Genomic DNA, 25,375 nt, shown 5'->3' with positions numbered 1-25,375 from the left:
AAAACAAAAAAAAAGGTTCCATCAACACACAAGCATAAAACAACGTTAATGTTTGGATAGACTTTTTACAAACTTATTCAAATTGGCAACATGTCATGTATGTATACAATGAGTGAAATACTTAATCTTGGATGAGATAAAATGTCTCTGATAAAAGGTGAGAGGTTTTCCCCCTTTTAAAGTCCTGGACAGGCATAAAATCAACTTTACACATGAAAACAACCGTTTTTCTGCTGTGCAATACCACCAACCACTGAGTTACAATAACTTTTACATCTACATTTTTATATTAGTCAAACCCTTTTATAAAAAGAAACCTTTTCATTTAGCATTTTTGGTCCAAGACCCTTACTGTACTACCAGTCAGATAAATCTACTTTGAAGGTAACAGTATTGAGGTAAACCATCCATATGATGCTTTCCAAGCACAAGTATTTCTTCTGTTTAAGATAAACTGTGCATGGACAGATTATTTCTAAATGTTCTTTTAAAAATGTGACTAAAAGCTACATGAGAATAATGTCACAAAATCTCCCATCTATGAACAGATCACTACTGACTATCCCAGCAGCATTCCTCATAAGTACATGAATATTTAAATAGTCAAGTCCATCCTGAATATGAATTCTTACCATTATCTGGAAAAAATTAAACAAATATCAAGAAACAGAAAAGAAAGAATGTCATTTAGCTTACTCAGACATCTGAACATCACAAAAACCCACGATGATCCGGTCATTACAAGCCATAATATGAGATGTATTCTGTCCTTATGAATTTCAAATCAGTTTTGGTGAATACAACATTAAGAAGTTACCTAGACTCAAAGTTGGGATTTGGCCCCAAATTATCATTATTATTTTTATTTTTTTTTATGTGTGTGAAGTCTTTCATTTAGGGAAGCACAGTCGAAAAACCCAATAGAAAAAGAAAACTGAATTGAAAAGGGGAGGAAAAAAAACAAAAACAAACAAAAAAAAAGTGTTGACTCTTTCCACTTAACAGACTCCTCCCGTCTGTTGCTGAAATACATCAATAGTGTCTTCATCCTCCATCTCCAGCTGCAACAAAGACACATGCACATTAGTCTCTCAGACCATAAATGTCTTGACAGGAAGTTTTCAGTAATGCTAATAATATCATGTAGGCAGGTTTCCCTGCCTAAATTACCACTTTTAAATTACCATGTTAGGACTGTTTTGTTTGTCTGTCTTTTCCCTGAGGTGTGATATATATTATTAGAGAGTTAAAAGGAACACTGACAATTTGGTGCACAAAAAGAGCTTTCTGAAATAAACAAAATTTACACATATTTTGTACCCTGTATATGTAAAGCACAATATTGGACAATGTTTCCCCGAAAAAAGGTCACTGCAGACACTGGACTTTTACCATAATCCCACTTTTTTTTTTTTTGATAGGTTTGAGGTCGTTGCACTTTGAAACGATTTCTACTGAACAATCCTGAGGTAGATACAACTTCCAGTCTGTTCAATGTACCAGCTCCACTGGTAGCTAAACAGTTCCAGATCAAGATGCTACAACCTGCATGTGGAACAGCTAGTAACAGTTCCTTTGTTTATGTCTGAAGGATGTCTCCTCCAGACATACTTCAGGTAATTCTGCTCAGAAACACAGTTTTGTCTAATCTGATTAGCATCTGATTAACATTTGTCTGGAAAACATTTGTGCATGTGGTCAGCAAAAAGCTTTTGTTTAGCTTTGCATGTCCTTTTTGGATGGCAGCCTCAGTCTACAGCAATACAAACTCATGAGTGTCTCCAATGGTCCAGCAGCTTCCAGTTCATTATGGGTCTATGCCTTGATGGGTTCACACCATCCAAACCAGCTTCCATTCAGCCAACCTCTTTGGTCTTTTCAGACGTTGGCTAACTTGTATATCATTTGAACCGATGGTCTTGTAATGTTCAGCTGTTCAGGAATTTGTCACATACATAAATATAGGTTTCCCTTTCTCAAATCTGCACTGAGGGTTTTTCGGACTTTCATTCTGCTTTTTGTCAGTCCAGTGGCAAAAAGCAAATGGTTTGTAACAAAGTATGAGCTTTAGTCAATCACAATTATTAACAGAAGGCTGGAAGTTTTTCAGGAAAGAGAATTTAGAACTTACAGCATCGCCAATTTAAAACAATGAAAATCTGTTGAACGCTCGCTCTGGGTTAGGGAAGACAAGCTGCCTCAAGCAGAGTTCAAATATCTTGGGATCTTATTCACAAGTGATGGGAAGGTGAAGCTTGAGTTGGACTGCTCAACTGGTGTGATGTCAGGAGTAATATGCGCTTGTGCTGGCCCATTAATAAAGAAATGGGTTAAGTTGAAAGCAGCTTTCAATTTACTAGTTCATCTACATGCCAACCCTAACCTGTGGTTATGAAATACGGGGTAGTGACTGAAAGAACAAGGTCACAAATACAAGTGGCAGAAATGAGTTTCCTCTGTAGGGTGGCTGGGCTCAGTTTTAGGCCTGATTTATGGTGTTTTCATGTTCACCACACACCCTCCGTCATGGGTGGTGTGTGCACAGTTTGACGTCACATTGCCTGATGTACACCCACAGTATTTGTAGCGCCTTGACTGGTCGTCCGCCTCTCAACTTTTGCAAACTGGAACATTGTGCCGCAGCTAAGCTGAAGACATGCATGTACAGTCATTTAGGTTTTTACAGCCATTTTGATGATATTCCAGTACAGAAGCTCAGATATATCATTCAGGAGAATACTGCACCGGGTTCCTGCACTTAACAGCGGGAAAACTGACTGCGTGATGATGATCTATACTTCTGGGGGAAATCTACGTCGTAACTGGAAACCCCTTTAAATCCTACCAGTAACTTCCCAAGTAGCTTGATGTGAACCTCCTGACAAATGTAACTACATGTCTGGTTGATGCACCTTGAAGCAACTGAATGGCTTGGAAGGTTACAGCATAGGGTTAATAGGGGTTTTCAGTTACGTCATAAGTAACGATGTAGATTTCCCACAGAAGTCTAAATCACGCTTTAAAGATAAGGCAAAGAGCACAGACATCTGACAGGATCTCTGGAGTAGAACCACTCCTCCTACAAAAGGAGCCAGTCGAGGTGGTTAAGTCCTCTTTTTGCAAGGCAGGCCCAACTGGGAAGAGAACCCAGAGTAGCGCCAGAAACAGCTTCCTTTTTTCTTTCTTTTAAATGTCAAAAAGGTTGCTTAAAACTACTAGAAAAAAAAATTATATTTTTATCTATCAGGCAAATAAACTAAATCCACATTTTAGTGGATTTACTATTTTTTCCTAATTTTTTAGCATTCTAAATATTACTGATTAAAAAAAAAAGGTTTTACATCTTTATCTTTACTTATTTGGCCAAGTTTGTGCAACAAACATAGAATTTGACTTTAGTTTACTTTGCATTCAAAATATTTGTTAAGCCCTGTACTATTTCACACTGTTGCAACTATAAAGTAGCTAAACACAGAGCAGAAAAAAAAAAGTGGTCTTATGCTTCACACTATGTAAACGTATAAAACTGATACCTAACCTGAATATCTTTTCATTACGCATAAAAACACAAGAGGACAAGTAGATCTTATCCTCTGATTTGGCTGTTACATGCCATTTTGCATCAGTTTAATGACGACATTACGAATATCCAACAAAATACATTAACTTTATGATTTATAGCTGTAAGTCTTCACTTTGAAGTTGTGATTGAGCATTTTCTGGAGAAGCTGAGATGTACACCACACACCACACTTGGGCCGAGGGCTGTACTTGTTGTGCTGGCATAAGACTTGTACTTGAATATAGTTTTTAAAACACACACACACACACACACACACTTGACTTTCTAGTTAAAGAAAACAAGGGCAATGCTATTTTGCATCTTCAAACCTCCACAATGAAATAAACTGGGCCTTTAGTATTTTACCAACCTGTGCAGGTGTGTCTGTTTCATTAATTGGTTGTCCATCAAACCTAAACCTTATCTGCCGAATTGACAATCCCTGGAAAAGACAAAGGAATTTTCTCTTAGATTCTGGATCTAGTTAATCATTTACAAAGTAATACGCAATAATATCAGCAAAAAAGCTCAAAGGGTCCCATACCTGTCTTTCGCAGTATGCCTTCATTAGCTTGCTTAATGGAGTGTGCCTTTTAATTTTGAACTGTACAACCGAGCCATCCTGACCAGCTACCTTGAGGTTAATGTGGTCGTTCTCCGTCTTCACTCCTTCCTGCAATAAAAGCAAAAAAGTCAACAACAGAAGCGTCCGGGAGTAAGCCCCGATTAGTTCAAAGTAGCAGCCAACCTAAGTTAGCCAACTACGTTTACAAGAAAGCGTGATCACGGAGGGAGGTAGGTTTCAAACCCAAAACCCGCACGCATACACACTTTCTTTCGCCTTCTCCCATCGTTAGCATAGCAGGCTAGTCCGTGCTCAAACTGGCGCAGAAAGCCACAATGGCGCAAACAGTAAGGGGGAAAAAAACAAGCCATTCATTTCACTAGCACTCTCTGTAACCGACATTAGCAAACATAGTTTAACTGAAAGGTAAGCCGATAGGCAGGAGGCTGGATATGAAACATACAAAACAGGGCAGGAACAAACTGCGCTTAAAGCCAAAATATCCGCAAATTGAGCAACCTTTGTTTCCCCCGTCTACCCGCTCAAACTAGGAAACTGCAGCCTTAAGCAGCACTAGCTTAGCAGAACATGCTAACGGCTGCTTGCAGCGGGCATGATGAGCACGTAAAGGTGAACATGACCCAGATGTGGCTCTGTAGTAGCGCGGCACCGACCTTTGGCTTTTCTTCAGACATTCTGCTATTTCCTCCGGTATTTAAGAGTAGCGTGGACTCCGGCTGATAATGGTGAAGCGGTTTATCAGCTCCTCCGGCTCTTTCGTTTGGCGAGGGAGCGCGCAGTGATATTTAAAATGTAATTCGACCAAAAACGTCACGTGATCCATTTTTCGTCGGGGTCGCGGATACGTGAGCGTCCGCTAATTTGCGCACTCCCGTGACATAGGGGAAACAACAGGGCCCTGATCAGAGAAAACGCGGGAGCTCAGGACAGAAGCTTTCAAATGGCAGCTAATTTACCATGGAAGCTGGCCACACTCATCTCATTGCCATAGTAATTATAGAGTCTTTATTATTTATCCCTCGAATCCAAAAGTTGTTTACTTTTATTTAATTAATCTTTAGAGATCTGCCATATACACTTAGGTCTTTAAGTTTTGGATAGTGACACCTTTTCTTGTTATTATGTCATGGATGAGCAGTGATTTTGCAAAGTGTTGCATAAACTGTTTTGTCAGCTTTGAGATTCAAGATTACAAATAAACATATCAGAGCGTTATCAAAAACTCGGAAAAGGACTAAAGTGCATAATTACAGAATTCTTTCCATGGATAAGAAAAACACCTCCACAACATCTAGCTAAGTCAAGAATGCTCATGAGGAGGGACGTGTATTACTGTCAATCAAGACACGCCTTCATGAACGTAAAGAAAGAGAGTTTAGTTTAAGGTGCAAACCATTGATTACAGTCAAGAACAAGAAATCCAGAGTAGACTTTGCCAGAAAAAGCATCTAAAACAGCCTACACAGTTCTGGAAAAAAATATTCGGGCAGATGAAACCAAGATTCATTTGTACAGAAATTTGGGGACTGTATAGAAAAATGTCTGTAATCAAAATCCACGGTGGTGGTGTATAAGAGGCAAAATTACAAAAATGAGTGATGAATCACCCCAAAACGTATTATCCGTTTTGTTATTGTCATGGTGGGGCTGGACCAGAAGACCAAACAAATGAGCAGAATAGCTTAATTTCCACTGTCAGTTGGGATATTTAGGAAAGTTAACTTATTAAAAATATTTTGAAATGTGATTTGTTCATAGGCCAAAACATAAAAGAGCATGTGTGAGAGAGACAGAGGGAAAAAATAAAACAATTTTTAAAAATTTATGATTTTTTTCTTTTATTTTTTTATTGGCAGATGATTCAGATGCAGTTCAAAAACACGCATTTTCTTTTGTGCAATAAAAAATTGAAAATAATTCTGGAATGCAATAAAACTGGAGAAAAGGACAACTATGTTACATGAACTATTTAAAGAAGAAGAAGAAGTGTTGAGCTGCAGACATGGATGAGTCAAATCGAGTATACTGTAAATGTAGTATGAAAGTGAAACTGCTTGTTACAGAAGAAGCACCACAGCACTGGTCAGCTTGGGACTTTTACAAACTAAACCGGGGATGCTTGCTTTTTAAAATTCAATTGAAATTAATCCATAAGAAATATTAATCAAGCAAAACAGTGCAGCATCAGGCTAAGAGAGTATTCTGAAAACACTGTCGCGCTGAAATCAGACAGTCACAGTTTATCATGAGCTCCTTGTAGGCTGTATCTCCGTGTTACTGGCTTCAATAGGATCAACTTAAGGAACGGCGGCTTCTCCTTAATGATCATCCATACGGGCGTATGGGTTATCCTTTGACAAACCTGAGAAGAATAATTGAAAAGAAGGATGTGTAATCAATAAAACTGAGTCCAGTTGTTTATAAGAATATAAATTATTCAGGGAAGTTTGGTTTACATTTCATTAATGTGATTTAAAATCGAAGTCTTTTGACACTGAATTCTAGTTTATCAAATATATGCAGTACAGTATTTCTCCAGTAGATGGCACTCAATGATAGTTTTTTCCGCCCTCTGTGTATAAATGGATTTTTTTAATTTTCACATTTTGTTTTCTTCTGCTTTGATCCCATTATCTTTACCTATTCCTTAATCTATCTCATCTTTAGTGTTGTGGTTTATTAATTTTTTTTTCTATTTTGCTGCTGTTTGATCACTGCACATATAAACCGAGCGCTTTCAAAACAAACCTCTCCGATAATTAAAATTTACATTTCATAACCCGTTCAAGCCACACGAAAAGGAATTAGTCTCACCGTATTTGTGCCTGATTTCATCATGCCTCATCTGCATTTCTGACCTCCTGAGAGGGAAACAAAGACAAATTGTTAGGCAACAGAGGACACTGACACTGTCACATGACACTTATTTTAGTTTATGAAGTAGAAAGCAAAATTTTCACAGAAAAAAAAAAAAAAACAACTTTCCTGCCTGTCAATCTTTTTTGTTCTTTTTTTTTTTGGCACCGTCCAATTAGTCTAATTTAACAGTTGTGATAAAACACAAAGCCAAAGAGTAGCGCTGGATTCCCAGAATATTTACTTTTCCAGCATAGTGTGTAGGAGCAAAATGAACCAGCACCCCGGGAATAAGATCAGCCTGCTGTTTATCTAATGAAGTTAAATTCATTTTCAATCTCACCAATAAACAAGTGACATTATGTTTCTTAAGTTTGATGTAACATCAATGATTTTATGCCGCATAATAACATAACACATTTAGTTCCTTATGGATGAGGTCGACTTTTACACACGATTACCTTAAAAGTTTCACATGCCAGTGTTTAAGTCCCTGGTTAGAAGGTTTGTGGTAACATATACTACAGCCTAACGTAACATTAATTTTATGTTTAATGGCTAAAACCTGATAGTTGAGATTGTACAAATAATCTGTGAATGTTCATGTCCATCAAAAGGATAAATGTTAAATTCGGTTTAAGACTTAGATGTAGAGTCTCTGCTTCTGTGTGAAGCAGACATGCAGAGCTACAAAAGCTTTCATGGACTAGTGCCTCTCAATCCAATGGCCATAAAAAATGAGCAACATAAACCTGCAGCAACAGATAGAGCGATGGACCGTGGAAGAAGAGAGCCTGAGAAGAAGGTAGAGATGTCCTGGGCATGCCCGACATCACAAGACAGTTGCTGGCCTGGAGCCCATGAAGAAAAAGAAACAGGGGAAGGCTGTGAAGCACCTGGCATTGGTTTTTGATGGCCTTTGCTCCAGAAAGAGCAAAGAGCCTAACTAGATTTATTTCATTATCAGGGTGTGGCGTCAGAGGAGGGTGACCCACACAGCTGATCTCTATTACTTAATCATGCCTCCCCTATATGAGCAGGATGCCAGGAGTTGATGAGAGAGCTGTGTGCTGCACTGGAGTGAGGCAGGTGGAAAGCTGCACAAGCAGGAAAATTCAATAACACTGCACCTTTGCGTGCCTTGGGTCCTTTATACTACAGTATATGGATCAACTTACTCAAGACCTTACACAGAACTCTATATTTTGCCCATCTGAGTCAGGCACAGTAGTAAGGTTAATCGGTTAATCAAACAATCTGAAACTCTGTTATATGCATGAAGATTTAAGTTTAAACACATACTCCACAGACATTCACCTTGTTTTCTGGCGGTCCTTCCTCAGCCGAGTTTGTCGCTCCATCTGCATGTCTTCTCTCTTTCTCCTATTAAAAAGACTTTTTTTTTTAACATCAATTCACCACCTTTATGTTTCTGCACATAGACATTTATATTAAAATATGAAAATCAAAGATGAGCATTTGCTTTTAGCTTTATACATTTACAGAGCAACAAAACTGAAGGCAGTTATAAAATCAGAAAGACCAAAGTTACTGCAGCCACAAATTCTGGCAGCCTTCTGGAGATAGCCGTATCAGCCTAGCCTCACAGAATAACAACCCATTGTGTTCCCATCCTCCTCGTCCTCCTCCTCCTCTTCCTCCTGGTTCTGCTTACATTTTGATGCAGATTTAACAGCGAGCACTTCATGTGACTTGCTTACCCAATTTTTTCACACTTGCAGCAGCAGAAGCAGCAAACAAGAACAGCGATGATGATGATACCAGCCAGCACCGACACGGTGATGATCAATATCTGGAAGTTGACTGTAAATCAAACGTGGACACAAGGACAGCGTAAAAAAACACCAGCTTGCATGAGCAAATCTTATCATTAAGTAAACATAGCAATGAACTGCTAAGTGGAAAAGATACTGATGTCTTTTACTTAGAAGATGATTATGATTTATGAAGAAGACATGCACCACAAAAGAGAAAAAAAAAGCATATCAATCTCACTCATAGGTTTTTCTTTCCTGGCTGACATGGTACATTATAAATTATTTTTCTTACTGGTTAATTTTGCCATCTGGGCTTTTTTTTTCACTTATTTGTTCAAAGTCTAAAATGTCATAAATGTATTTTACAGACAACTTACAGCTGCAGTAACATCTTCAAACTAGACTCAAAGTCCAAACTCGTATATTCATTTTACCGTCCAGCAAGAAAATGAGAAAGTCATCACAACTGAGAAGCTTTCCTGGACAATGTTAAAAATATATTTCCTCCATGCATACATCCTACATTAAATAATAATAGTAACAACAGTGTGTTTGCCAGTCTTACGCCAGCATAGCCCCCAACGTGCATCATTCAGTGGACAAACGCTGTTGGAGGGCAGGATGCTCTTCACCGGGTATTCGATGCATTTTTTGGTCGTTATGCACCACAGGCACTGCAACAAACAGTCATAAACAGTTACATTTTATCTTATAACTTCCCCTTTTTTATGGCAAACAGTTACAGAATATGTTTTTGGCTGAACTGCAGGAAACTTACTGTCACATTCTGCAAGCATTCATCACAAGTGGTGTTGGATTTCAAGGCACAGGGAGCTGAAACAGAGATAAGTTATTGACACACACCTACAAGAAGTAAACTAATATAACCCTGAGAGAATTTAACTTTCTGTGACATATTAAGGATCCTTGCAACAAAAGAGGTAACATTAGCCTAACTGAGGCAGACAAAAGAAACTTTTTCTTTTGTGTTTTTGTGTATGTGAAGATGTATAAAGCCACTGAGGATTATCTTTACATTTGCTTCTACGATTACGATAAGTCCACTGTGTAGATGTCATGTGACTGCCTCCTGACCCGTCTCTGGCACTCCAAAACAAAGCGCTGTACTAACACATACAAGAAGAGCAAACTTACTGTCCGCTGGAGCAGGAGTCGGTGTTTGCGCTGTAACTGTAATAACACAAATACCGCAGGAAATTAGGACAAAAACAAAGGCGGACGGACTGTACATGGTGACACGAGCGCTGGACTGCATGGAAAAAACAGAAAGGCTCGAGAGGAGTGAAGCTGAACCCCTGGTTTACTAGCGGTGACGTCACGAACTCCTGACGCTGGTGTCATCAAGCAGCTGCAGGGTGACACATCTCATTGAAAAACATGTTTTATTATTGGGAGGGAGCGCGGAGAGTAAGGACCCACTGTGCTCATTAGCTCTCTGAGACTCAGCACATATCAGATATAAACACTTATATTATTTATACTTCGTATTTGACAGACATGGAAAATCTTTACCACCTCACACCACAATGCTTGCATTCATTTTAGATTTAAGCTCCTTATCGCATAATATTGACGTTTTAGTGAGATTTATTGGGATTTTGTTGTGTTTTCTATCTTCTTTAGATTAATTTTGTGCCTTTCCAAGCTATTCTGCTTTGGTAGATGGTATTTATTTATTGAGCTTAGTTGGTTTTCATCTTTTAGCTATTGTAACACCGTGATTTCGCTGTCGTTGGGATAAATAAAGCATTTCTTGTATTCTCTTGTCTTTTAAAACTTTGCAGATTTGAGTATATAAAACAAAAATACAAACAGCAAATAATTTATGGTTAATAATTACGGATTTTAATACGACTTTACTGAACCCAGCACTACCAACCAGCAGTAGTCCCATCTATCTATTAGGTTCTACTAAGGATTAGCTGATCATCAGCAAGTGTGAGCACCTCTATAAAAGCATTACTTTTGGCAGTTTGCTGCTCTCAGGTGTGTATTAACACAGTGGAAGCAGGAAAGAAATCAGTATTGATCTTAGAGTAGCAATCTGGGAAAGGTTATTAGACCATTTCCAAGCAATTTAAAGTTCATCATTCTACAAAATGTTATTCTCAAGTGGAAAATGTTCAAGACAATTGCCAATCTTCCGGTGCCACTAAAGTCACTCCAAGATCAGACTGTGTAATCCTCAAAGAAACTGCAAAAATCCTAAGAGCTACATCTCCGACTCTACAGGCCTCAGTTAGCATGTTAAATTTAAAAGTTCATGGCAATACAATTGGAAAAAGACTGAACAAGTATTGCTGGTCTGGAAGGATGCCAGGAGAAAGTACCCTCTCTCTTAAAAGCACATGGCAACACAGCTTAGCTTTGCAAAGTTGCATCCGAACAGACCACAAGACTTCTGGCGCAATGCCTTCAAGACAGACAAGTTTAAAGTGGAGATGATTGGTCATAATGCACAGCATCACGTTTCTTGAAAACCAAATACAGCATATCAGCACAAACATCTCATACCAACTGTCAAGCATGATGGTGGAAGGGTGATGATTTGGGTGTGTTTTGCAGCCACAGCATCTGGGCACCTTGCAGTCATTTAGTCGACCGTGAACTCGTCTGTAAAGTATTCTAGGGTCAAATTTGAGGCCATCTGTATGTGTGCTACAGAGCAGGACAATGTTCCCAAGCACAGCAACAAATCCACAAGAGAACGGCTGAAAGAGAAAAGGATCAGGGTGTTGCAATGGCTCAGTCAAAGTCCTGAGCTCAACCTGATTGAAATGCTGTGGTGGGACCTTAAGTGAGATGTGGTAGCGTTTTGCAACATTTTCATGTCATAAAGTCTTGTCTTTTCTTTGGTCTGTGTTTTGTTTCATCTCCATGTGCTGTTTTATTTTTCCTCTTTCTTGTTTTTTCTTGTTCTTTTTCCCCCGACCCCCCAACTGGCCATGGCAGTTTGCTGCCCCTCCCCAAGCCTGGTTCTGCTGAAGGTTCCTTCCTGTTTACAGGGAGTTAATCCTTCCCACCATCAGGAAAGTGTTTACTCATAGTGAGTGGGTCTTTACCTTACAGTATAAAGCACCTTGAGGTGACTGTTGTTGTGATTCGGCGCCATTTAAATAAACCTGAATTGGACTGAAACCTGAGGAGCAGAACCATATCCCGTATGATGTTGTCAGGTAGATATGATAAAAAATAAGACAGATTCAAACAGCTTTTGAAATACAATAATTTATTAAAGCATCTTTAAATTCTGATATAAAACATTTTCTGATTCTTCCTCAAAACAATCAGAAATCTCAGAAATACAGTCATCATCGATGGCAAGATCAGTCTCTGGTTTGGCTGCCAGCAGCTGACCAGAGCGCCTAAGTGAGTATGATTGGAGAGCTATGGAAGACAGTGATGTAATGTGAGGTAAATACTAAGTTTAATATGTTGCGATCACATCATCCTATCATGAACTATACTGTAGGTTGGCATAAGCTTGATTCACTCGTGTTCTTTTACAATGGCATAAGCGGAGCAAACGTCTTCTGGTTAATGAGACAGTAACAGAAACTCAGCGAGTTGGGTGCTGAGGGCAACACACACAGCAATTACTTCAGCAGTGGCGAAAGCTCAGAAACATGACAGAGTGGCTAAAAATCAACAGTAAGTTATGAACAGCTCGTCCGCTTCTGAAACACATCAGTTTTTCTGCGTCGCTCGATCCACAAATAACAGACACAGAAAGTTACAACAAAACTGCGTCACTGCATTTCACGCACACTATTCGCTTCTCCCAAACAATTTTTACACTTCAATAAATAAATAACCCATCCTCACATGGCTGCTGACATCGCTTAAAAAACCCCCCAAACAAACAAACAAACAACAACAACAAAAAAAAAAAAATCAGAGAAGGCGTTTTCATGTATGCTTTGTCAAACACGTCCGCGAACATCAGCTTTGGCTTTTACGTACACTCAGCTCAAACATGACATCAGCTCAACCCCGAGTGCCTGTTTGAGGACAGAAGCACAAATATTATGACCGATTTATTCATCATCGCCTTATGAGACAATACAGTGTTTATAGACACTGTGGTGCAGTTGATATTCACATTTAATTTCTCTTTCTTGTCTTACACGAGGCAAACTGCAGTTAGAACTACAACTCGCCATTTTATATTATGATCCTGCAAGGCCACGTCTACTCTTAAAACTATTACAATAGCCACAAGGCAAAGTGAAGAGGCTAAACTTTCTGCTTCCTGGGAGAATGACAGTTATTTTACACAATAACCTGAGGGAACCTCCATTTTAGGGGAACATTCATCACAACGGATCGCAGTATTCAACAGAATAACCGCTTTTAAAGGTGCCAGTTCAGTCAGTGTTTGTTTTCCATTGCAACACATTTACGACCTCTAAATGGGGAAGGAAAGCACTATAGTGGCAATCAGAGAGTTGAACTGTTGATTTTGCAACAAAATTTGGGAGGAAAGAGCACGTAAGCTCCTGCGAATTACTCTGTGCATTAAAATAAATCCGTGAAAGGATACCTGAATAGCTTTTCAAGTAACGTGAGAAAGGACCAGTGTAAAGAGAAATGAGATCAGCTGACATTTTCGGAGACTGCACGGAGGGCTGCAGCACACCATCGCTTGAATGGTTCCCGCATGTGCCTCAAGCAGTAAAGAATCAACATTGTGTCATGGCAGAAAGGAATCTTTCTGAGTGGAGATTGTCCGTGTTGCTACATTGCTCAAGTCAAAATCTCTGTTGCCTTTCCTTTGCCAGGTGTCGGTGGCTGAGTGCGTGCTGTGGTCCTGCCCAGCAGAATCACCTGATCCAGCTGGTTCCATAACTGGATACGGACTTCACACTGCAGCGCTTCTTCACGATCATGTTTATGTAGGCTTTCATGATCTTGGTGATCTCTCCAACCTGCCAATGTACAGATAAAAGTTATTTTTTTTAAAAGCTGCACTAATAAAGTAATGTTTAAATTAAGGGGAACAGACTCCTCTTTGTCTAGAACTGTGGCCCTTTTTGTTCTCGCCACAATGTTTTATCACTCTGGGAAAAGAAGCTGCCGCTAATGAAAACAAAGAGGACAAACATGTGTACCTGCGGGGTTTCAAAGAACATTTCTCTCTCATCCACAGTGATCTTGTAGGTGCAGGGCTGTGGAGCACCAAAGAAGATGATGTGTTCATAAGGAAAGGTCTCCAGAGGCTTTGGCTCCCCTCTTTTGTAGACGGACACATTCTCAGCGCTCACACTTAACCACAGATCATGTGGGAATCCTCCTTCTTTGCACTGCCAAGACACAAAAATACAGTATTAGCAATTGTCAGTTTAATATTGCAGGCTGATAATGAACTAGGCAGACTGGGTATAGGCCATGATAACCCATGTAAACACAGTTTGTTTGCTGAGTTACATTCAAATTACACCAGCTAACCAAAGGCATCAGGATCATCTTTGGAGCTAAGACATCACACTACTATGATGACATGGCTTTGAAACTTAAGAAAAAAAACAGCTAAGCACAGCTCCTCGTGTAATGGAAGACAAATAAAACAGAAAAGTCCACTTCAGATGAGGCTGGGGTTGAATGAAAGGTTTAAATGAAGGAATTTCACCCACAGGTTGAAGATTTTGCCTCACATGAGACCAAATATGTGAAATTTGTATTTGTAAATTTACAGGACTTTCACTTCTATTTCTAAATGTACATTCAGATTTTAATTGCAGATGTTAAGGCTTTTTTTTTTTACGAGCTGAAACAATGTATCAGGTCAGTGTCAGTGTTCCTGCTGGAGAAACATTAATTATGATGATGTAGGAAAAGCAATAGCAGGGCAATTAATCACACTTCAAAGAAATCATTTCACATAGTGAACTGAACAAATTTTAGATTTTAAGAGAAAGAAAGCGCTCGATCAATACTTAGCATCTACAGAGTCCCATTGTTAATGTACCTGAAGTGATAATGCAGGGAATAAAAACTCTGGTCGATTACTGACAGCAATGTGGTTTAAGCTTACCTCAACATCAAACAGTGTGGATCCATATCCAGGCCACTCTTTGATGATAGTCATATATTTGAGCATAGCCTGGTGCTGGTCCAAACCGTTGAGGCGGGACCATTTCTCCATGATGCTCGCCCTGGTTGCAGACATCTCCTCCTTTATCCACATCTCCAGCATCTGCTCCTCCTCCATGCGCTGCTTCTTCATGGAGCCCGTCTTCAGCCCGCGACGCAGCGTCCCATCCAGGAAACTGGTCCTCCGACGCTCCAGAGTTTGGCCCGACCCCGAGGCTCCACCCACCTTGGTAAACTGTAAGATGCGATTGCGCAGGCGACCCACGGGGTAGACGTTTTCCAGGTTCCACGTGACTCGTGTTTTGTCTCCATACAGAAACTGTAGGCGGAGAGCGGCAAGGTGCTGCAGGGTCTCTTCACGAGCAGGGAAGTGGCCCCTGGTTAAACTCTCGTGGGCCTGAAGGAAGACGAAAAAACTAAATGATGCAAACTATGCACTTGATTTTCTCTAAAATAAACCAGAATATGAATGGTTAAGCATACCTGCTCAAACATGAATGCAAACTCTACTCCTTCCTTTGGCATGCTTTCCACATCCAAGAAACAGTAGAGTTTGAAATATAGTTTCCATTGGCCTTCATCCTGGGCTTCCTCACTGCCAGCCAGTCTGAGGAAGAACACATAAATCCATCACTTTCACATCTGTTTTTATCTATCACTGCAATATCTTCTTTTCTTCTCATCATGTCCTGGACATAAATGTTTATGTACCTCTTAAGGTGTTTGCATGATAAAACATATTATCTGTTAAAAATGTATCCATGTGGTGTAAAACATACCTTTCAAATTTAGCCAAAACATCAGCGACAAGGACCCTGCTTTCCACCGCTTTGTCAACACTGTTGTTGTGCTCAAAGAGGGCAAACATGTTCCTGCTGTCCTCCATAGCCAGACCTCTGATTAGCTTCTCCACCACCTGAACAATAAAAGACAAGATTAAAACCACGCCTTTAGGGCACATTAGTATGGTTCTTTCCCCTGCTGTGCATGCTAAGGTAAAAAAAAAAAAAAAAAAATCCCAGCGCCGGCTTGCAGAGAAACCTTAAAAAATTTCTATGTTGCAACTGCAGATCGCTCACCTCTCCAGCAGTGGTGTGGGAGTTAATAGAAATCTTGCAGGAGCCTCCCCCATGGCAGTAAACTGTGGTGGTCATTTCCTGTCTGTTAAGCAATGCAATGATTTCCTCTTGGGAAGGAACAAATTCTCTGGTCTTAGTCTTCTTCAGAGACTCACCGATGAAATGGGCAAACATTTCGATTTCTGTGCCTGGGAACAGCTCCTTAATCCTGAGGAAACAGAAAAAGAGAGTGAACAATAGGTTTCAGCCAAAGTACATCTTCCCATTGAGGTTAACTGAACCACATCCATGATGGAAAACTTTACATGTTTAGAAACCATAAAGTGATACTTAATATAGGGAGTGTAAAGTCTGCAGGACAAGCCGTCAGCTCCAAAGGCCCTATAACTTTTACGTTTTTTTCTTAAGTCCAACTATGGGCCTAACTGGACCCTTATTTTGATCTCAACTACAGATATATGTCTCCTTACTGTGACACTCATCTCCTTTACAAAATCAGAAGACACATGAACTCAAAACAACCTCCTTGGTGGTTTTTCCCAAGAAAATAGGAGTCTCCAGCACCACATTTTAACATGAACACCCACACACATAAGCACTCATAAAATAAAAACAATATCAGTCATGCTGTCACGGCTGGATGGTTTGCAACCAGGTGTTAATTTTTTCTCCCTGGAACATGCCCATACCGTTTCAGGTGAAACTTGAGGTAGCGTAGGATGCCTCGGCTGGGCAAGAAGGTGCAGCTCATACAGGTCAAGAGATGCCAGTGGGCGCGATTGGCAGGACTGTTTGGGTGCGGGACATGATTGGTTTGCTTGATCAGCTGACAGTAAACCTCATCCCTTAATGGCCTCAAGTCTTGACAGGTCTGCAGGATTCCCTGGATGATTGGCACAGGGTCAGACACAGCCTCCATCTCCTGCAGCGAGTTGAAAATCTTCAGGGCCTCATCCTGCAGGCTGGTGTAACCCTTTTCTTTTTGCACTGAGGGAGACAGAAATGGGTAAAGTTAACCTTCAGCCTCAGTACTGAACTTACTCAGTTGAATAAAGTAACCAGTTATTTTACAACTGAGCACATCTGTATAGTTTTAATGTATTTGAAGTCTAAATTAATGTGCAAGATTTGCAAGAAATGTTTTTTATGGCTCTGAAACTCTAAAAACAGCTTTATATCCCAAAATAGATATTGTGGCAGATTCTGCTACTTACTGAAGAAATATACAACAATCTAAATTCAAAATATCCATGAATAAAGGTACATTTTTCAACCAAAAGCTGCTCAGCACTGAATATTTTAAATTTCCTGATTCTCGACAAGCAAATTCATCGACTGCAATAGTTTGCATGCAGCAGCTACAGGACAGCACACTTACAGTGGATGCTGACGTCTCCATAAGGCAGAGGTAGAAGAGGGGAGTGCAAAGGATGCTGGGTATATCTCAGGATAGGGTTCCTCCAGTATGTCTGCTCCACTGCCTCCACGTTCAGACTGCTCTCCTGGTAAGACAGAGGAGCAGATTAGTTATCTTACCTTTCAAATCATCGATTTTTCTTAAATAAAAGAAAGATTACGCTTGATAAGAAAACAACAGAGCAGCAATAACGGCGATGATGCAGACTATCACTGCGGTAAATCGAGTACACGGCCAAGTGTATGTATGAATAAGAGACTCAAACAAGTACTGAAGCAGGAAAAACTTAGGCCAAGAGAAGATCACAGCACACAGATAGTGAGTACAAGTACCTCACTTTATTACAGTGTGTGTCCTTGCCAGAGGTTTGCATGACTGAAAAAAGTTTGATTTACAATAATGTCAATGAAATGTGATGTAGTCTGTAGTCAAAATGGGGAAAACAGTGAATACCTTGATGTCTCTGATGAGTTGCTGTGTTGGAGTTTCAATGGGAACTTTGCTGTCTATGGCAGCCTGTATGGCATTCGCCCACCTCATGGCTTCATTTAGCATTTTGGTGTAAAGTCGATAAGAGTGTTTACGCCCATGGACAATTATATTCCAGTAACCTGGGTGAGAAGGAAAGATAATTATGCACAAGACAATAAAATTTCAGGAAATATCAGAAGTATTTTCCTACAAACATAAACCATAAAGGTTAAATTGTGCACATTGGGGTTCATATATTTTCTTAAATGTTAAAGCTTAGGACCCAAGGATAACTTATGTCTCTATAAGCATTAATTTATTAAGATGACACTGAAGTAAGTTTAACTGACCAGTGTCCTTGAAGACTTTCTCATCTGGCTGCACCACGGAGCAGAGGCTGTTGAGGACCAGTGTTCCCAGTTTGGAAGCACTACGCTCCGACGACTTGTAATAGTCCAGAGAGTTAGTGGTGAGAACAAACCAGCGCTTCTTGAGCTTCAGAGAAGTGCTTTTGGCCCCAGACTTCATCTCTTTATGGAGCCAGCCTGTGGGGGTAAAATAAGAAATAAAGCCCGAGTTTTAATACCTTCAATATTCTGTCCACCAGACAATCACATAGCGCACAGCTGTTAAACCAGCACATATAAGAGGGCTATCAGGACTGATCTTCCATCAGTGAAGCACAACACATCATCCGAGCCTGCCATTGTCCAGGTCACAACCTCCTCAGACCAAAACAACCAGCATACAGCTTGAGACGCAGCAGAGTGGGCAGTTTGATCATACACACAACACACTTCCATAGTCAAACTGATGGCAAATACAAAGGAGGACCACCTAAAAAAAATGCGATAAAAGTGTAATATATATTACAATAAGATGTGCAGTCTCTTTGTATATTTACATTTTCATATTTCTACTTTTTTACTGGGGGTCTTGTGTGGCCATGTGACTTTAGCTTTGACTCTAAGCTCTGCACATGTGGATGTGTACAAATGGCAAATAAAAAGCTTATCTTATCTTATGTAGATTAATCCAATATCAAAATCCTCTTACCTCTGACTATAAATTCCTGTCCATCAACCTTAGAGTCTCCCTTAGATTTTTGCAGCAGGCCTATCCAGTGGTGCATCTCCTCAGGTGTGTCTGTGTTGCAGTGGATCACTCTGTTAGCAGTGATGATCACAAACGAGTTTGGTCTGCGAAAGAAAACAGCAAAATTGGGTTTTTTTGTCGTTGTTTTTGTTACTCATGTATTTGCTGTGGGACCACAGGCCAGGGTTTTAATACATATATGTAATCAGGCAGGCGTTGGGGAAAATTGCTCACTTCTTACCTGTCTGGGTTGTCCGACGCACAAACAGAATCAATCAAGCCAACATCTAATGTGCCCTGGACAGAGAAAAATGGTGTTAATGGCAATAATTGTCAAAAATTTATCATTACTACAGGAGTGTAAACATCTTTATATAAAAATATATGTTTTTAAATCTAGCAATCTTTTAGGACCAAAGAAATGGATGGTGGTATGTGCACTTTTCTTCTTCAGTTTAGATTACTATATGACCCAGAACTGGACTGCTATGCGATTCAATTTCATGCTTCTTCACTGCTGCAGAAATACGGAGTTGAGGCTGGGGCCCAGGCAGGAGAGAGGTAAAACAGCACTAACCACTGCATTCTTTGGGTTGGCCTGTTCGTGGTGCATCTCCATGAGCTGCTCCGGACTGGCGCTGTGGACCCGACTCAGCACATTAAACCAACCGCTAAATGGGTCAGAGGGAGTTCAAAAAGCAAAAGTCAGCAAAAGTGTAATTGAAAATGACACCGTGAACTTCCACTGGCAACCACAAGGGGGAACTTTATTTCTACACATCAATTTTACAGTGAAAGGAAAACACTATTTACAAAATAGCTGCAGCCTGTTCTGAGAAATCTGTGGATGTGATGTACCTGGCATCTTCAGGAGACTCTGCGTAGATGTGGTACGTCCTCTCCTCAGTTACGATATTCAGTGCATTTTCCTTCTCGTGATTGTCCACTATTTCCCTGCACAAACAAAAAGAATAAACCATTACTGCATGTGGCTATGTTTGTTTCAAGCTGGTAACAATGAGTTCAATCAAAGCTAAAAATAAACAAATCAAGAAACAGAGAACTGAGTCTTACTTGGCTGCACGGATGTCGATGGTGCCCTTCAGTTTCTCTTCGCTGTCATTCTCGAAATACATGAGCTTCGACTCACGCAGAACGAACCAGCGCATCTTCCAGTTGCGCCGAGACAAAGTCGACATTCCTCCTCCTTTCTTGTAAAGCCAGCCAGATTTGAGGGAGTCCTGCTTTGCGCGGAACCACATGAAAGTTTCGTCTTTGAGGACGCACCAGCGACGGCGCCACGGGATCATCAAACCACCTGAGAGGTGAGAAAAGGATGATAATTTATTTTGTTTACTGTGAAATCTCTCCACTTTGTGCACACAGAAAGATGCACCCCAAAAACACAATGCATAAAAGCTCCCTCAGTGAGTTAAACTTTACAGCCCTGACATAAACCCGAAAACATCAGCAGAAAACAAATGCGTAAAATACAAAAAGAGCCTTCAAGAAAACTCACAAAATGGACATTAAAGCTGCACAAAGACAATGTGCATGCCTGCTGGTCAGTGTCTTGTTTTTATTAGCTCTACTCACTCTTCATGTAGAGGTAGCCATGGAAATATGGAGGCCCGGTGCCGTTCAGCAGATTCACTCTGCCATTGCAAACTTCTTCATCTGTGTCCACATATCCATCATTGTCCTCATCGCTGTCAATGAACTGCAAAAAAAAGACACCAGCATTTGAATAGATTAGATAGACTTTTAAACAGAAATTTTAAAGTAATAATTACTTCAAAAAAATCCACAAAAGCAGAAATTTATAGCAACAATTTAAGTTAAGTTCTTTTTTAATTTTTCTGATGGTGAAGTCGAGCTGTTATTTTGCACTTTAAGGGCCTAAAATCTGTCTGACTTTGTAGCCACGGTGCTGCCAATCTCCTTTAAACTTGGCTCACACGCATCCACCCACACAAACACACACGTGCCATTACATGCACCCATCCTTCTTTCCCTTTGACATTTTGCTGATCTCACAGTGTTGGGTCTCTGAGTGCAGATTCACCTGCTTGTCAGCAGAGCCAAAACAAACATTTTCAGCATTGCTGCTCAGCGATTCTTAAACAAGCCTTTTGATAAGACGCAGCCTTGCAGAAATGCATTTTCTAACCAACTTTAAGACAATCTCTCTTGAGGCAACACGAGGAAGTATAATAAGCGCTGAGGAAATCTAGGTGGGTTTTGGTGTACCGGAGAACAATGGCTTAAGTTAGACCGGATATGGAAACAGAAAATTCAATGTTTTTGTAAACTCTGTGACCAAAAATTTAAAAGATTTTAACAAACTATCCAATTTCTCCAGAGGGGATTTCCCGTCTTGGTTAGATTTACTGATTTACTTTCTTCTTCCACTGGACCTCAGAGTTCGTGCCAAATGTCTAGCTATTTAAAAGTGAAACTCTGCACAATTTCCAGTTAAAACAACTCCATAGAATTTAACAGCCATGACTTTTTGTTGTTATTTCTCACCGAGTCCGAGCTGCCTCTGAAGGAGTCCAGGCTGTTCTGAGTGCATGAGGATTTTCGCAGCACCTCCTCGTCTGTGATATGGCCATCATTAGTGCTAGCACCTGAACTCCCATGGGCCTCCTCAAACTCTTCCTGGTCATAGTCTGACTCTACGTCTGGCAGGTTTGTGTGAGTTGACTCTTCATTTACAGGCTCAAAGTCTGAGGCCCTCTGGCGTGGCCGCTTTTCTCCATTAGTAACCAGTGGAGGAGGTGGAGGGTGGGGGATTTGGGAGTCTGTGAGGACAGGGGCATGACTCAGTCCGTTGGGGGTATCTTGGCTTAGCTTTCCTGCTGCAGGGGAGGCTGATGAGGAGGAGACCACTAATCCTCCTGCAAAGGCAGGCGGAGGAGGGGGAATACTTTGGAATACTTCCTTATCAAGAGGAACTGCAGCTGGAGGTGGGAAGTCAGGCAAAGCGATGCGCTCATCCTCCGCATGGAAACCCTCATCTACCTCCTCTTCAGCTAGAGGAGCGGTAGATTCAGCTGGGTCGTGGAGGTTCTCCTCGCTCGAGAGGGATGGCTCCAAACCGCCAAAGTCCAGCAGTTCCAAGAATTCAGTAGCCACACGAGAAGCCTCCTTTTCCAGTCTGTAGATCTCGGCATCCCTCATCTGACGCAGCTCCTCACGTGAGACGTCCCCAAGAAGCGACACGCTGTCTTCCTGCTGCTTGTGCAGACGCTCGATCTCCCTCTCAAGCCGCAGGATCTCCTCCATCTGACGGCTTTCCTCCTCAGACGAATGGCTGTTGGACAGAGTCTGGGACAGCTCCTTCAATCGACCACACAAGTAAAGAAAGTGCAGAACTGTGTTATTTATGTGAATGCATTCATGGGCATTCTTTATTTTCGACATTGGAAGAGAAACTGAAATTACCTTTTGACAAGCACCGTTCATGAGTGAGTTCCTAAAAATAAAATATGAATACGTTAGTCATGAAATGAAGAAAGAAAATGACTTGACAGATGACTTGGCTCCTCCTGGAAACTCCTGACGAATCACAAAAATGAATTCAAAATTATGTTGTCGTGAGATCATTCCAGATGTGACTGTTGTGGTTTAATTAGTCCCCTCACACGTTTATTTAGCATTTTTCTATTCCAGTAACAGTTAAAGCTGTTATTTCAGGCGCTGTTTTGTGTGTTAGTGCATACATAGATCTGCACATCTCTTTCCGAGCCACATTATTCTTGTGAGACTCATGACTACTACATCCCTTAACATCAGAATCTCCGCGTAGCTCATGACTATATGTTGCCTCTCAATTCTCCCTGTTTAGCGTGGTGTAGGCGGCATGAGATGTTGACAGGTTAACCTGCACTTGACCCCGCGATGACAGCCTTTCCCTGCTTTTTCACAACCACTGAGAAAAAGCCGGAGCTTAAAAAAGCGTCTGTCCAGAGCCAATCAAAATGGTCCCTCTACTCGTGAACCAACCAAAACCATCTGAACTCTCGACCTTAATTGTGATGGCACATCTGTAAAGTTTCGGCAGAGACATAAATGCCTGCTAAAGGCCTCAAAACTGCCTTTGTGGCCGATTCTCCAAAAGATGGTGTCACCTGCACCAGCTGCCATCACAACACCCACACCCATACACAGACTGCGGTAAACACAGGGCATTGTACCTTGTCTTTTCCCCGTTTTCTGCTAATTTCTGCTTTTCCTCTTTCTCCTTAATCAGTCTTTGCTCCTCCTTCTTCATCAACTCCTCCTCCTCTGCCCTCCTCTTCAGCTCCTCTTCGACTAGCTTCTGTTTCTCCTCCTCCTCCTTCTTCCTCCTCTCCTCCTCCTCTTCCTCCTGCTTCCTCCTCTCCTCCATCCTCTTCTTCTCCTCCTCTACTCGCCTCCGCTCCTCTTCCTCTTCTCTCCTCCGCCTCTCCTCCTCCTCTCGCTTCTGCTTCTCCTCCTTGAGCTGTCGATGCAGGGCTCGGGCCAGCTGGCCCCTGTGATGTTTCTGCAGGACAGTGGCAGCCAAGCGCAGGCGCAGAAAGACGCGTCTCCAAAAGTGAGCGCGGTAGTTCTTCTGGATGGTGACGATGCTGGACAGAGCCCTCTTATACTGTTTCCTGAGGACGAAATCAAAAATTGACATTCATAATTGAGACAAATATCATATTTAATCCAGCTTCACTGAGGAACATTGTGCCTCGCCACAAACATATTTGTAAAGTTGGACAGCCCTACATGGCCTCCTCCTAACGCCCGCTGCTATTCTCTGTTTAAACAAACACACTGGTAAAAAAGCCAGTTGTGAACTGTGCAATGTTTAGAGTCTGACGAGCTTGTGCTCTTCCATTGTGGTGGTGTGGGCTGCTGTGTTTAGCCCTCTGACTAAGCCCCATCACCCACACACAATACATGCATTGAATACACACACATATAAACACGCACAAATACACGTGACTTTCTCAGGACCACACACACTGCTCCGACTCTCTGACCCTTAGTCCGACCTAGCCTCCACGGTAATCACTTCATGGCCTTTATCAGGTCTCAGGATGGACCCAGACTGGAGATAAAGTTACACGTAATAATACAAAGGCTTTACTTGTGTATTTGGGGAACTTTTCAAGGCCCTTCTTTAGAATGAATGTCTCTAAGGGGAAGCAAACTCAGAACCTGAATGCTGTCATCAGCCCCATTATAGTCTCCCAGTAGAGCCTTTCAGAGGACTGTATGTAACGTTATACTGTATATGGCAGCACGCAGGTGGAGTACGGCTAGATGCCCCTGGGTGTCTGCGAATGCAGCTTCTTAAACCACCACGGTGATGGATGTTCTGCCAGTCAGGCGGAGTGGACAGGCGAAGAACTTGTTGCTTAGGCTGAAGACAGATTTACATAGATTTGCTTAAGAAGAAGTGCACTTCTGATAGTGTAGGAATAAATGACATCTCTGTTACGCTCAGAAAACTGTCTTTTTCAGAGCAGTCTAATTATCACGAACATCATTAGAGATGTAGTAATTCAAGGATAGCCATTTATAACTTGAAAGATGACGGTTTTGGCCTTTTTCTCCTTGAAAGGGTGTTGAAATCATGCAATTCCTCATCTTTGAAGCTACAGGACAGCAGCACAAGTGGGTTAATACTTCATTAGATTGCAGGGAATCATCGGGATGTTGTGTAATTTCAATGAATGCCAGCGCACTCTTAACCACGTGTCCTCCCTTTGATAGGAATCTTTTCTTTCATCAGACTTTTAAAATAAATGTTCATCTTAAAGAAATAAACTTAAAAAGATCTAAAGATAATACTAAAGTGACTAGAAAAATTCACACTTTGTTTGGGCTATTCTGCAGTCTCAGTTCATCAGAGTTTATGAGTTTCCCTTCCAATCTACAAGGCTTTCTAAGGCAGAAACTTTAAAACAGTGCATGTGAGATATTTCTACACGGTTCTGCATGCCCGAAAACGGCTTCCTATGTACAATTTCAACACTGTGGTAATCGCTGGCCATCGCCAAGTCAGCAAGGTTTAAGCCCACCTAACACACATCCACACACAGGCACACATACAGAGGTAAACAAATGTGCAAATGATTCCACAAATGCACTTAATCCCCCCCGCCCTGCGCTCCTATACACGCAGGTTGTACTACAAAACAAACAATGACAACTGTCTCTGCCACTCAACCATCCATCTGCCCCCCACCTCCACACTCCACCACTCACCTTGCCACATAGCTCAGGATGTGGGCGCGGATCACCATGCCAGCCCTGCGCCGCACCTCTTCCCTCTCCTTCTCCAGCCTTTGCTCCAGGGCCTCCTTCAAGAACACCTGCGGGAAGAGCAGCGCCACGGCCGACAAGGAGTGACACAAACACAGAGAGACAGAGAAGGAG

The 25,375-nt window shown here is 41.2% G+C and overlaps 3 protein-coding genes across 4 annotated transcripts in view; all 3 read right to left on the bottom strand.

Moving 5' to 3' along the window:
- Nucleotides 1-884: 884 nt before the first annotated feature.
- sumo3b (small ubiquitin like modifier 3b) lies at nucleotides 885-4,957 on the bottom strand. The gene is made up of 4 exons (XM_031743254.2): nucleotides 4,802-4,957; nucleotides 4,107-4,235; nucleotides 3,933-4,004; nucleotides 885-1,061 (listed from the first exon to the last, which is right to left on the bottom strand). The coding sequence occupies exons 1-4, from the start codon at nucleotides 4,820-4,822 to the stop codon at nucleotides 999-1,001; spliced, it is 285 nt and encodes a 94-aa protein (XP_031599114.1). The 5' UTR covers nucleotides 4,823-4,957; the 3' UTR covers nucleotides 885-998.
- Nucleotides 4,958-5,976: 1,019 nt separating this feature from the next.
- pttg1ipb (PTTG1 interacting protein b) lies at nucleotides 5,977-10,115 on the bottom strand. Of its 2 annotated transcripts, XR_005608575.1 has the most exons (8): nucleotides 9,938-10,115; nucleotides 9,561-9,616; nucleotides 9,348-9,456; nucleotides 8,726-8,828; nucleotides 8,322-8,387; nucleotides 7,757-7,855; nucleotides 6,963-7,009; nucleotides 5,977-6,510 (listed from the first exon to the last, which is right to left on the bottom strand). XR_005608575.1 is itself a non-coding variant. In XM_031743253.2 (7 exons), the coding sequence occupies exons 1-7, from the start codon at nucleotides 10,056-10,058 to the stop codon at nucleotides 6,467-6,469; spliced, it is 546 nt and encodes a 181-aa protein (XP_031599113.1). In that variant the 5' UTR covers nucleotides 10,059-10,112; the 3' UTR covers nucleotides 5,977-6,466. The 2 variants fall into 2 exon arrangements, 1 of the variants encoding a protein (XP_031599113.1); XM_031743253.2 differs by lacking the exon at nucleotides 7,757-7,855 and having other exon boundaries at nucleotides 9,938-10,112.
- Nucleotides 10,116-12,012: 1,897 nt separating this feature from the next.
- The window catches only part of myo10l3 (myosin X, like 3), a 57,562-nt gene continuing 44,199 nt past the window's right edge, over nucleotides 12,013-25,375 (bottom strand). The window contains exons 22-41 of the mRNA XM_039600191.1: nucleotides 25,205-25,311; nucleotides 23,158-23,598; nucleotides 22,406-22,436; nucleotides 21,488-22,300; nucleotides 20,555-20,678; nucleotides 20,033-20,276; nucleotides 19,817-19,912; nucleotides 19,536-19,629; nucleotides 19,200-19,255; nucleotides 18,920-19,062; nucleotides 18,214-18,408; nucleotides 17,846-18,003; nucleotides 17,354-17,477; nucleotides 16,665-16,962; nucleotides 15,976-16,183; nucleotides 15,676-15,812; nucleotides 15,380-15,503; nucleotides 14,838-15,293; nucleotides 13,915-14,106; nucleotides 12,013-13,731 (exon numbers count right to left, since the gene is read on the bottom strand). Of these exons, the coding sequence (XP_039456125.1) occupies nucleotides 13,627-13,731; nucleotides 13,915-14,106; nucleotides 14,838-15,293; nucleotides 15,380-15,503; nucleotides 15,676-15,812; nucleotides 15,976-16,183; nucleotides 16,665-16,962; nucleotides 17,354-17,477; nucleotides 17,846-18,003; nucleotides 18,214-18,408; nucleotides 18,920-19,062; nucleotides 19,200-19,255; nucleotides 19,536-19,629; nucleotides 19,817-19,912; nucleotides 20,033-20,276; nucleotides 20,555-20,678; nucleotides 21,488-22,300; nucleotides 22,406-22,436; nucleotides 23,158-23,598; nucleotides 25,205-25,311 (4,146 nt within the window). The 3' untranslated portion in view covers nucleotides 12,013-13,626. The remainder of the gene's footprint in view (nucleotides 13,732-13,914; nucleotides 14,107-14,837; nucleotides 15,294-15,379; nucleotides 15,504-15,675; nucleotides 15,813-15,975; nucleotides 16,184-16,664; nucleotides 16,963-17,353; nucleotides 17,478-17,845; nucleotides 18,004-18,213; nucleotides 18,409-18,919; nucleotides 19,063-19,199; nucleotides 19,256-19,535; nucleotides 19,630-19,816; nucleotides 19,913-20,032; nucleotides 20,277-20,554; nucleotides 20,679-21,487; nucleotides 22,301-22,405; nucleotides 22,437-23,157; nucleotides 23,599-25,204; nucleotides 25,312-25,375) is intronic.

Source organism: Oreochromis aureus, linkage group 16 (genome assembly GCF_013358895.1).
Source record: "Oreochromis aureus strain Israel breed Guangdong linkage group 16, ZZ_aureus, whole genome shotgun sequence".
Taxonomy (NCBI): Eukaryota; Metazoa; Chordata; class Actinopteri; order Cichliformes; family Cichlidae; genus Oreochromis; species Oreochromis aureus.
The sequence above is the reverse complement of the archived record's forward strand: the minus strand, read 5'-3'. Positions and strand labels throughout refer to the sequence as shown.